Source organism: Adiantum capillus-veneris, chromosome 17, assembly GCF_014529385.1.
Source record: "Adiantum capillus-veneris isolate H3 chromosome 17, ASM1452938v2, whole genome shotgun sequence".
NCBI classification, from domain to species: domain Eukaryota; kingdom Viridiplantae; phylum Streptophyta; class Polypodiopsida; order Polypodiales; family Pteridaceae; genus Adiantum; species Adiantum capillus-veneris.
Window position 1 is genome coordinate 59330700 of NC_140947.1, and position 12175 is coordinate 59342874.

Consider the following 12175-nt stretch of genomic DNA (forward strand, 5'->3'; position numbering starts at 1 on the left):
TGTGGTAGTGATGTGTGTGAACACACTAGGACCGCCGGGGCATTTTTTCCCTCTTTAGGAGGTTTTTTCCCCCGTGCATTGTATATAGCCCATCACTCTAGGGCTATCTATCTTTCCATTGCACACTAAGTAACACACTCTCTATTGTGTGCCTTGAGCTTCCTTCGTCTTCTCCAAGCTGTGTGTGTTTCTCTGCAACCCTAATTCCAACACTCATGCAACTAAGATGTGCTAGGAGAGAAGCTTGGAAGACAACCAACCAGAGCTTATGAGTGAAAATTAGTGAAGGTTAGAGAGAGAGAGAGAGAGAGAGAGAGAGAGAGAGAGAGATTGATTGATTTTTTTAAAAAAGAAAATTTTTCCAAAATACCCCTCTAATTTGTGGAAATTCCCAAAATACCCTTCAAATTTCAAAAATTTCCAAAACATCCCCAATATTTTGTCACAAATTCCCAAAATGCCCTTCAATTTTTCCAAACTTTCCAAAATACCCGTGGTCGTAAGATTAAATTTCTTGAAAGACGAAATAATCTGTAGCTTTTCATAAGAAGTCTATCAATACAAGACGCTAAAACTAGAATTTGGGTCTGTTATGTAGGCTTTGGAGATGAATTTCTTCATTATTGTTAGACATAACTAACCTTTTTTGCGAGGTAATTTGTGACAAATTACATGCTAACCACTCAAAAAGGGATCTTAAGTGTCATTAAAGAATAAAGATTAGAAAATCTTGAGCAATCCAAGTTAGTAATTTTTGAAATTTGAGGGGTATTTTGGTAATTTTCCATTTAAAAAAAATCAAGGCCCAAATTTAAAATGCACACCTGCGCAAATGGATATCGATACTTTAGCTAGAGCTTCGTTTTCTTGGTTACTTGTGAAGTTGACGTTCTTGAGGTCTTCACGACAGCATGGCAGCACCCCTCGTCAAGTGCCGGCAGCACGCTGCCATTCTGCAGTTAACGCCCACGTCTACGGCTGTGTACTCCTTCATCACCTCGGTACTCTCTCTCTCTCTCTCTCTCTCTCTCTCTCTCTCTCTCACACACACACACACACACACACACACACACACTTTCTTTAAAGTTTATGTGTGGGAAACCTCAGCAAGAGGAAAACCCACCACGAAAAATGCATCAAAAGGATGCAAGTATAAAGAGAGCTCTAGAAACAAATGGAAAAGAGCTCAAAAGTATCCAAAGATAGGTCACCACTGTCAAAGTAGAACGTGTATAGTCTATCTCAAGGAGATTTTGAATGCAGCAAAGATATTTAAGCGAGGTTGACGAAACATCGACTGGTTTCTGAGGTTTCAAGTACCCCAAAGTAACCAGAAGCGCAACCAGAAGAAGAAGATCTTATGAGATCTTAGGGAAGTAGGAAGCTGATACAGGCTTGGACACTCCAAGCGAGAAGTCAATAGCAACACATGAACATAAACTACAAAATCACAAAAACACTGAACTTTATTCTATATATATATATATATATATATATATATATATATATATATATATATATATATATATATATATATAGAGAGAGAGAGAGAGAGAGAGAGAGAGAGAGAGAGAGAGAGAGTCGACACGGCACGGTGGAGTTATGCGCCTAGAATCACTGGCCCCAGAGACTGGCGCCCCTTTCGGTATTTCTTTATTATTATGCTCGCAATAGTACAACTCCTGAGGGTCCTTTGCTCTCAGACTGTGCATCGAGATGCTCTGCAGAGTGAGGCTCCAAGGGTCTTATAAAGAGTCCATGTCGTAGTACCTTGTCTTCATGCCGAAGGATAGCTTCGGGTTGTAGTACCTCTTCTTGATCTTCGATTTCGGGAGGGTCTTCAATAATTGGTTCATTTGGAGGCTCTCCTTTGTAGGGCTTGAGTAGGCTCACATGAAAAGCATTGTGTATGAGCCAATGGTTAGGCAACTTGAGTTGATAAGCCACCTTATTGATTGGCTTCAAAATTTGAAAAGGACCATAGTATCTTTTTGCTAGTTTAGCATAATACTTTTGATGGCCCGTAGGATTTTTGTCCATCGTTTGCCTCAATCGAGCCTTAGGAAACTTAAGTAAGACCCAATCATTTTCTTTGAACGCTAAGGCCCTTCTGTGCTTGTCAGCAACAGCTTTTTGCCTTAGTTGGGAGATGGATATAGCCTCCTTAATCTTCTGAAAAGATGCTTGCAGGTCACGGCTATACTCATCGGCAACGAAGATCTTCCCATGTACTTTAAGTAGCAAGGGACTTTTAGGTCTTCCCTCTATGATTTCAAAAGGCGCTTTTCCCGTAGAAGTATGGATAATATTATTATACGCACTCTACAAGAGATAAGTACTTTTCCCATTGTGAGCGTTGATCTACTTCTGTAACATAGGTCTTTAGTAGATCAAGAATCGTAAGACTGGTTATCTCACATTGGCCATCCATTTGTGTGTGATAGGCCGAAGAGAGATTCAATCTTGTACCTAGATTTTCGAAGAGACCTTTCCAAAAATTACTGGTCATTCTAGGATCTTTATCTGACACGATGGATGTTGGCAATCCATGGTGTTTGAAAATCTGTGATATGAAGAGAGTTTCCATTTGGTGTGCCTTACTAGTCTTCTTGACAGGGATAAAGTGTGCTTGCTTGCTAAACCTGTCGACTATTGTCCATATTCCCGTATTCCCATGGATAGATTTTTAAAATCCATGGATATACTCTCCCATGGTGAATTAGGAATTGGCAATGGTTGGAGTAATCGAGGTTGCTTCCCATTATCATACTTGGTCTTTTGGCATACTACACATTTTGAAGCATACTCTTGTATGTCCACTTTCATGGTAGGCCAATAAGAGTACGTCTCTACTCCTCAAAGAGTAGGTTGAATGCCTCTATGCGCCGCATAGGGAGGAGCATGGGATTCATACATGACTTTCTCACGAAGGGAGTGGGTAACACATAGCCTATTGCCATGGAGAAGGTAACCATCCTGCAAGGTGAATGGTTCCTCTTTCTTTCTCAAAGCAAGGGTTGACGTTATGTCTTTAAAGTAAGGGTCAGTAGCATACTCATCTAACATAGAAGATAGATCATTGTGAGTTGCTATTGACACAGCATTAACTTTTGGTCGTCGTGAAAGTGCATCAGCCACTTGATTGTGCTTACCAGCAATGTGAGCAATATGGAAATTAAATTGTGAAAGAAAATTTGTCCACCTCATTTGTTTGTCGGAAAGCTTTGTTTCCGTCATGAAGTACTTGAGACTTTGATGGTCTGTTCGTAAGATGAATGGAGTCTCCAATAGATAGTGCTTCCGTGTGTCTAGGGCATGTAGAACAACTAACAGCTCTGTCTCATAAATGCCTAAGATCCGTTCATCCGTGTTGAGCCTTTGGCTCTCATATGCTATGGCATGCCCTTCTTGAAGTAAGACTGCTAAAAGGCAATCACCACAAGCATCACATTGGACCTCAAATGGCTTTGAGAGATCCGGAAGCATAAGGACCGGTTGGGAGATAAGCTTCTCTTTGAGCTTGTCAAAAGCACTTTGCTCCTGAGCAGTCCATGAATACTTAAAGTTTTTCTTTGTTAAGTCATGTAATGGTCCTGCTATTCGAGAGAATTTTGCTATGAAGCGTCTATAGTATGCACACATACCAATAAAGCTTCTTAGCTCATGTAGATTCCTTGGATTAGGCCTTGCTTTTATTACCTCCAACTTTGATGGATCCATATGGATACCATCTCGAGAGATAATATGATCTAAGTATTGAATCTCTTGAAGGAAAAATTCACTTTTCTTTTGATTGAGAAAAAGCTTATTCTCCCTTAATGCTTGAAAAATCACTTGTAGATGTTGCTTGTGTTTTTCCAAGGAATTGGAATAGATGATGATATCATCAAAGAACACTCCAGTGAATTTGCGGTAGGGTTTAAAATTTTTCTCCATTAATCGATTGAAGGTAGCTGGTGCATTAGTCAAGCCAAAAGGCATGACTAGATATTCATAAAGGCCAAACGTTGTACGAAACGCGGTCTTTAGGATATCTTCATTCACTATCCTTATTTGATAATAACCACTTTTAAGGTCAATCCTACTGAAGTAGGTAGAGCCTTGTAGCTTATCAAACAGATATTCTACCCGAGGTACGAGAAATCTGTTTTTGATAGTGATATGGTTTAGTGCGCGATAGTCCCCACATGCGGTATGTACCATCTTTCTTTTGCACTAAAAGGACTGGGAGAAAAAGGGAGAGGAGCTAAGCTTCACCATTCCTTTGTCTACCAAATCTTGTACTTGCCTCATGATCTCCTCTTGTTGAGCTTGTGAAACTCGATAGGGAGGTTTGTTGGGCGGTGAGCTTCCTGATAGGAGCTCAATTCGATGGTCATCATCCCCTCGTTTTGGAGGTAAGTCCATAGGGATATTATCAATGACCACATCTTGGAATCCTTTTAGAAAGTTAGACAAGTCTAACTCTTCTTGATTCCTACCATTCACCTTTGATGAAACATTAGGACCTTTTGACAAAAATCATGTACGCAAAAACTGAGCTTTTCATTGATTTATCAAGGGCGAGAGGATTTACAAGTGGTATAGTACAACAAGACTCATTAGCATCTATATACATATTCTTTCCCCTGTAGGTGAAGTAGATTCTCCTTTCAGGGAACTTCATGCTGGCAGCCATGTGGTTGAACCATGGTATCCCTAGGATAGCATCCTCATGTTGGAGAGGGGAGATAAAGAAGTCTTCTTTGTTGACATAGCTTTGGACATGAAGCCTCAACTTCCCAATCAAGGGAGTAACGGAGGCTTGCTGTCCCTTGAAAGCGGCATCAGCAGTTACAACATCTCCCATCTCAAAAGCTTGAATGCCCAACTTGGTGGCCAACTCCATTGATATGAAGTTGAGAGTAGAACCAGGGTCAAACAAAATGAATGCATCATGCTCCCTTGCCTTTCCCCAAGCATAGGAGAGAGGTGATCCTTTGCAATGAGTATCCTCTTTTGGAACTTCGATAGTGGAAGCTCTAAGAGTCTCATTGCGAGCATTTCTTTGAAGGAGTACGAGCGGAAGTGCGACACGAGAGAGAGTGCGAGAAGAAGAGCACGACGATATGGTGAACTCGCTCTATTGTAATGTGTAGAGCATAGTGAGTTCTTATTAGGTTTTAACAAAAGAATATGTGTACGTACCTGGCGGCCCGCCTAGTTACCTGGGCGACCACATTGGGCTTTATACCCCAACAACCTCCCACTTAAAGTCCAATGTGGTACTCTAAGTGTGAGAGAAGCTACTATACAAGCTAATATACAAGAGATGTAGAGAAGTGATGTACTACCCTACACCTAACTGCTTGCGAAAATGTGCAAAGCTCTCTGAGGGAAGTCCTTTTGTAAGTAGATGAGCAGGATTTTCTGTGGTGTGAACTTTGATAAGCTGAAGTTGCTTATCCTCGAGCATTTCCCTGATGAAATGATACTTCACATCCACATGCTTTGTCTTTGAGTGATAAATTGGATTGCGAGCCAATTGTATAGCACTTTGACTATCACAATATAACATAGGCATCTCTTCTTTGATTCCCAAATTTGTTACTAGTCGATTAAGCCAAATTGATTCTTTGCATGCCTCTTATGCTGCAACATATTCAGCCTCTGTAGTAGACTGAGTAACATAATCTTGTAATCTAGAACGCCATGATACTGCTCCACCAGCCAATGTAAAGACATACCCTGACGTAGACCTTCGGTTGTCTAAGTCACCTGCATAATCTGAGTTTGTAAAACCCTTTACACTTAGCTCGTGACTCCCATAGCATATACGCATACTCTTTGTAGCTTTCAGGTATCTCAATATTCCTTTCACTGCCTCCCAATGTTTCTTGCCTGGGTTTGATATGTATCGACTTACTACTCCCACTGCAAATGCAATGTTTGGGCGGGTAGCAATCATTGCATACATCAAACTACCCACTGCAGACGCATATGGAATCTTATCCATTTCAGCCCGTTCTTCCTCAGACACAAGACAATTTTGTTTGCTAAGTTTCACATATGGTGGCAATGAAACACTCAATGCCTTTCCCTTCTCCATATTGAAACGTTGCAAAACCTTGTCAATATACTCTGTTTGAGATAACCAAATCAACTTCTTTGATCTGTCTCTCTCAATGCGCATACCAAGTATATGACTTGCCTCACCCATGTCTTTCATGTCAAACGATTTTGCCATCTTTGACTTCAAAGCTGAAATTTCTTCCAAGTGCTTGTCAGCAATCAACATGTCATCCACATACAAAATAAGGATCAGCCAATTGCCATCCTTAGCCTTCTTTGTATATAGACAGTGATCGAACTCACTACGTTTGTAGCCTTGAGAAAGCATAAACTTGTGGAACTTATGGTACCATGCCCTCGGTGATTGTTTTAAGCCATAAAGACTCTTTAACAACTGGCATACCAAATCTTCCTTGTCTTTCTCAACAAACCCTTCTGGCTGCTGCATGTAAATTTCCACATCTAAATCACCATGCAAGAACGCTGTCTTGACATCCATTTGGTGCAACACCAAATCTAATATGACAACCAATGCAAGAAAGCATCTCAATGTAGTCATCTTGACCACTGGAGAGAAGACTTCATCAAAGTCAATGCCTTGTTCTTGCTTAAAGCCCTTGGCAACAAGCCTTGCTTTGTACTTTGGCTGACTATCATGAGTGGTGATCTTATACCTGTAAACCCATTTACAAGGTAGAGCCTTTTTGCCCCGTGGTAATTTAACTAGCTTCCATGTCTGGTTTTTATGCAGAGCTGTCATCTCTGACTGCATGGCCAATTGCCAATTCCCGGAGTCCTTCATTTGCACTGCTTTCTTGTAACATGAAGGCTCATTGCAATCAGTCAACATGACATAGTTCATAGATGGAACAAACCGATCAGGAGGTCGTGAGATCCGTCCCGATTTACACAAAATAGGTGGCTGAGGCTCAGCCACAACCTGTGGTTCCACTCTATCCTGTCCTTGCTCCTCTTGAGCCCTGACATTTTGTCTTGCACGTGCAGGTCCATCTTCTTGAAAGACAACTCTTCTAATCTCCTCAACCCTCTCTGGTTTAGAATGATATTTGGCTTCATTAAAGTGAACATCATTGCTGCGGATAACATTTCTGGATTCGGGATCCCAAAGTCTGTACCCCATCTCACCAGAATTACCATAGCCTAGAAAGATGCACTTTCTACTCTTTGGCTCAAGTTTGTTCCTAAACTTCTTTGGAACATGAGTATATGCCTCACAGCCAAAGACTCTGAGATGCTTGTATGAGGGCATTTTGCCTGACCATACCATCTGCCACTGAATCCTTCTGCAAAACCTTTCTAGGAGATCTATTTATAAGATGAACAACTGTTGGTACAGCTTCAGCCCAAAACCCATTTGGCAGTTGTGCATTAGACAACATACTTCTGACCTTCTCTTGTATGGTCCTATTCATCCTCTCAGCAACACCATTTTGAGGAGGATTGTAAGGAGCAGTAAGTTCACGTTTTATACCTTTTGACTCACAAAAGTCTTGAAAGGCCGTTGAAACATACTCTCCACCATTGTCAGTGCGTAAGCATTTAAGCTGCTTGCCACTCTGATTCTCCACAAGTGTCACAAACGTTTTGAAAACACTAAACACTTCATCCTTGTGCTTGAGAAAGTAAACCCATACTTTCCTCGAGTAATCATCTATAAATGTCATAAAGTAAGAAGCTCCCTCTAGAGATAGGTTAGGCATAGGTCCACACAAATCACTATGAACAAGTGCCAACTGTGTATCTCTTCTACTGCTTCTATGCTTATGTGGCTGCTGTGTTTGCTTACCATACAGACAATGTTCACAAAATTCAAAATCATTAAATGAAAAGCCAGGCAAATAACCAGAACGAGACAAGATTTCCATTCCCTTCTTGGACATATGTCATAACCGGCTATGCCACAAAGAAACGTTCGGCTGCTCGGTTACATTGATTACATTTTTAGAGACATTTGATACATAAATCATGTAGAGTCCTCCAGACTTTACTCCATGTGCTACTGTCATAGAACCCTTGGATATCTTCCACATGTTTTGTCCAAAAGTGGTGACTTAGCCAGCATCATCAAGTAAACCGGTGCTGATCAAGCTCTTTGTAATTGCGGGAACACGTCTCACATTCTTCAGCGTGAAAGAAGAGCCATTCTGAAACTTCAATTGAACATCTCCAACACCTAAGATCTCACATGTCTGCCCATTGCCTAGCCGAACATGATCTTTAGTGGTCACATAAGAGGTAAACCACTCCTTGTTTGGAGACACATGAAGTGATGCCCCTGAGTCTATAATCCAGTCAGTCAGTGCATTTCCATCAGATGCTGTAAGAAGAGCTGAGTCCATTGTATTCTTCAAGAAGTAGATGTCTCCTGACACTAAACTGTCATCCTCTGCAACAGTGTTTGTCACATTTATTTCTTGAATCTTCACTGAGGACTTGTTCTTCTCACCATGGTCTTCAACTTTCTCTTTGCCTTTTTTTGCTTTCCATTCTCTGCAGTCTTTTTTCATGTGACCCTTCTTGCCACAATGGTAGCATTTTATGTCACTCTTGCCTTTAGCACTGCGGGATTTGCTACGAGATTGATTCCTCTTCCCACCTTTGTACTTTTCTTTGGTCCTTCCCCTGACAACTAAAGCTGTTCCTTTGCCTTTGTCCATTGTCTTTCTGTTGGTTTCTTCAGTAAGCAGACTGCCTTCTACACCTGCTATGGTCAAACCATCTGGAGGTGCAGAATTACTCAAAGCTGTGCGAAAAGTGTCCCAACTTTTCGGCAATGTGATCAATAGGAACATAGCTCTAACAGGTTCATCAAACTTGACACCTTGAGCTGACAACTGATTGTAGATGGTGTTGAATTCATTCAGATGATTGGACATAGGTGTCCCTTCTTTCATCTTCAAGTCAACAAGCTTCTTAAGCCAGTATACCTGTGAAGCTGCACTCTGCTTCTCATAAAGATCACTCAGCTTTGTCCATGCTTCATAAGCCGACATCTCGTCTGCTACATTGAAGTAAACGCTTTCTGCCAAAGTCAGCACAATGGTAGAAAGTGCCAATTCATCCATTTCGCTCCATTCATCTTCGCCCATATCTTCTGGTTTTATCCCCTTGAGCTTTATAGGTTTTATCTGCTTCTTTTGTACCAACACGTGCCAAATCTGCTTCTTCCACAATGGGAAATTGGTTCCATCCAGCTTCTTGATATTGTAAAGAGCAGTGTCCTGTGATCCAGCCATAACTACGCTTCACAGTAGTTTACTTTCCTGGGAAAAATTCGGCAGAGTTTTCGCTGTAAACTGACCTCTGAACCAATATCAACTTATCAAATGAACCAAGAAAGCTTCAGATTCTGCAGAAATTTCGGCAGAGTCTCCTTTGTAAAATGGCTATGGTGTACTCAAAAAACAGACTAAAAACAGCTCAAAAAACCACTGTCTCTCTAACACTGTAAGGTGTCCTCAGCTGTGGGTAAACCTATCCTGCACCTGTACTGTCTGTCACTATCCTGTCACTGTCCTGTAAGCATAGACTGCGACAATGCCTCAACGGCAGTAAAGCAAAGATGCAATCCCAACTGTCTAACTCACAGTCAATACATCCTAGCTGTCTATCTAAGGGTGCTCGAGGGGTCGCTCCAAGACCTGTATCACCGAAAGGATCTCAACATTCGAGAATCCCCCAGGTCAATAAAACCTCACTCGACCCTCAAACAAAGGGTGCAGTAAATCTGACAATACATAGACTTCCCACAAAGTCATACAGCCACAAATTTCCCACTATATGCTGTAACCGCTGCGGCGGTTGTTTGCTGTGTGACTCACAGCCAGCAAACCCTCAACAGACATACATCATCTCTGACAATACATCCCATGTGGAAGTACCTGCAATGTCAGGATGAAATCTGGAATATCAAGCAGCAAACACAAGCTACCTGATGAACTAGTGGATGTCGCCTACAGTCTGTGTGTAGATGCACCCGTGTCGTATGTGACACGCCTCCAAGAACGTGAGCCGTCCTTCAATGTGTAGACAGCCACAAATCAGCACTCTGGGAGTGCTGATATCCTCAGCACCTGCAGTCGTAGGCCAGAACTCCAAATTTGCAGAGTCGGATCTGTACCCGCCAAGACCACGTAGTCGAAAATGGCCTTCGCAGAGCTTTGTCGAAGCCGAACGGTGGCCGAGATGACCTCAGAATGAAATTTTGAGAACACCGAGCTCTTCAGGCGCACCCACAGGATTTGGGGCCGTGTCTTCGTCTGTCGAATCTCACTCCAATCTGAGCAGGTGACTCTGGCTACCTGCAAATGTTGCCTCGAGCCTCGATCTGAGCTCTGATACTAGTTGAAGGAGTACGAGCGGAAGTGCGACGCGAGAGAGAGTGCGAGAAGAAGAGCACGACGATATGGTGAACTCGCTCTACTGTAATGTGTAGAGCATAGTGAGTTCTTATTAGGTTTTAACAAAAGAATATGTGTACATACCTGGCGGCCCGCCCACTTACCTGGGCGACCACATTGGGCTTTATACCCCAACATTCTTTTGGGGCAAGAACAATAGCCATGTCCTTGCTCCCCACACTTAAAACATTTGTGATCCTTGCGAAAAGTTTCAAGCTCTTCAAGAGAGTTTATTTTTACCTTTGTAAACTCCTTTCTCCTTGGACAGATTGTTGTTGTTGTTGTTGGAATGGCCGTGGGAAAAAATTTGGGCATTAATTTTTCCCTTTGCATCACTTTTGTCTTTATTTTCCATGGGTTTGACATTCCGTCTAACCCCTTGTTGGAAATTGATGCGTGAAGCAACCATGGTATGGTGGATTTTTCGCTGATAGAGTCAGGCTGTTGAGAGTTGATATACTCGGCCATCTTTTCAGGTAATCCCGCACAGAATTGTTGTTTTTGCTCAGCAAAGTCTATCTTTTGAAAGACAGTAACTGCCTTGAGATGTAAATCCCAAAACTTGTCCACATATTTGTGGATAGATTCATGAGAGAGAAGCCTTAAACTCCGCCATTCGGTGAGCACTTTGTCCTTTGCATCGCTTGCAAAAAATTGCTTCATGTGGAAACTCGTAGAGTTTTCCATGTCTTTGGGGCTTCTCCATTGCCACGAAGGCTAGCCCACCATTGACGAGCCGATTTTTGGAAGTGCATAGCTACATGGCGTAGCTTGGACGACTCCGTTAAGCCCTCCTCTCCAAAGGCCGCATCAAATTGTTGGATGAAGACCATTACTTTGTCGGTAGCACCAAAGGTGCCATCATAGGTGAGAAAAGAGATACTCTTTCCTCCGTCTTCGAACTTCTTGAGCTTTTGTGACCTTCGCCATGCAGGGTAAGATTTGCGATGTCCTCCCCTCTTATATTCTCTAGGAGAATAGCCATAGCTTTCATCGGTAGAGGAGGAAGGTGAAGAAGAAGGAGAAGAGGGTGACCTCTTTCTTGCCCTTTTCTTCCTTGGTTTCCTCTCTTCCCTTTTGGAGTGACGAGGAGAAGGACTATGGGTTAACCGTTTCCTCTTGGGAGGAGTTGGCAATCTTTTAGTCCGCCTTCTTCGTGGAGCCACATCTTCGGAGGAATTTAGGGATCCATTGCTTTCTTGATCTTTGGATTCCTCCTCTCGTATGGGAGAGAGTCTTCTTTTGGGGGTCTCTTCAAGAGCCCTCGTAAGCTCTCTCACCTCTTGGAGAAGAAAGGAAATCCCATAAGCACGAAGTTGTTGAGTAACATCGGCTTGCAAAGTGGGGTTGCCCATAGCTTGTTGCAACCTAGTGACAAGATAATTAACAAACATGGGGGCATCATCATTGGCACCTTCATGTGCAAAATCAAACTCGTCAATGTTCATTCTACTCTCTTGGTTATTGTCAGCCATGTTGATTAACTTATATGTTTACTTAGTGTATGCTTTGGCAATTCAAAACCTTAGTTGCTACTCTTTTTAGCCTTTGAAAATAGGCACTTAAGTATCTACACCCACGACTCAAATTGGTTAATTATAGAGAGTAGTGGAGTGAGTCTAACATAGCGAAGTTACTTAGGGATAGCTCCTTTCGGACTTCTTATGGCTCAATAATGGTAAAGCCGTAGGCAAGCCTAAAAA

The 12175-nt window shown here is 42.1% G+C and overlaps 1 protein-coding gene across 4 annotated transcripts in view; it reads left to right on the forward strand.

Moving 5' to 3' along the window:
* Positions 1-842: 842 nt before the first annotated feature.
* The window catches only part of LOC147437327 (uncharacterized), a 209745-nt gene continuing 198412 nt past the window's right edge, over positions 843-12175 (forward strand). For all 4 annotated transcript variants that reach the window (XM_086486880.1, XM_086486881.1, XM_086486883.1 and 1 more), the window contains exon 1: positions 843-1001. In XM_086486880.1, the coding sequence (XP_086343006.1) occupies positions 912-1001 (90 nt within the window). In that variant the 5' untranslated portion in view covers positions 843-911. The remainder of the gene's footprint in view (positions 1002-12175) is intronic.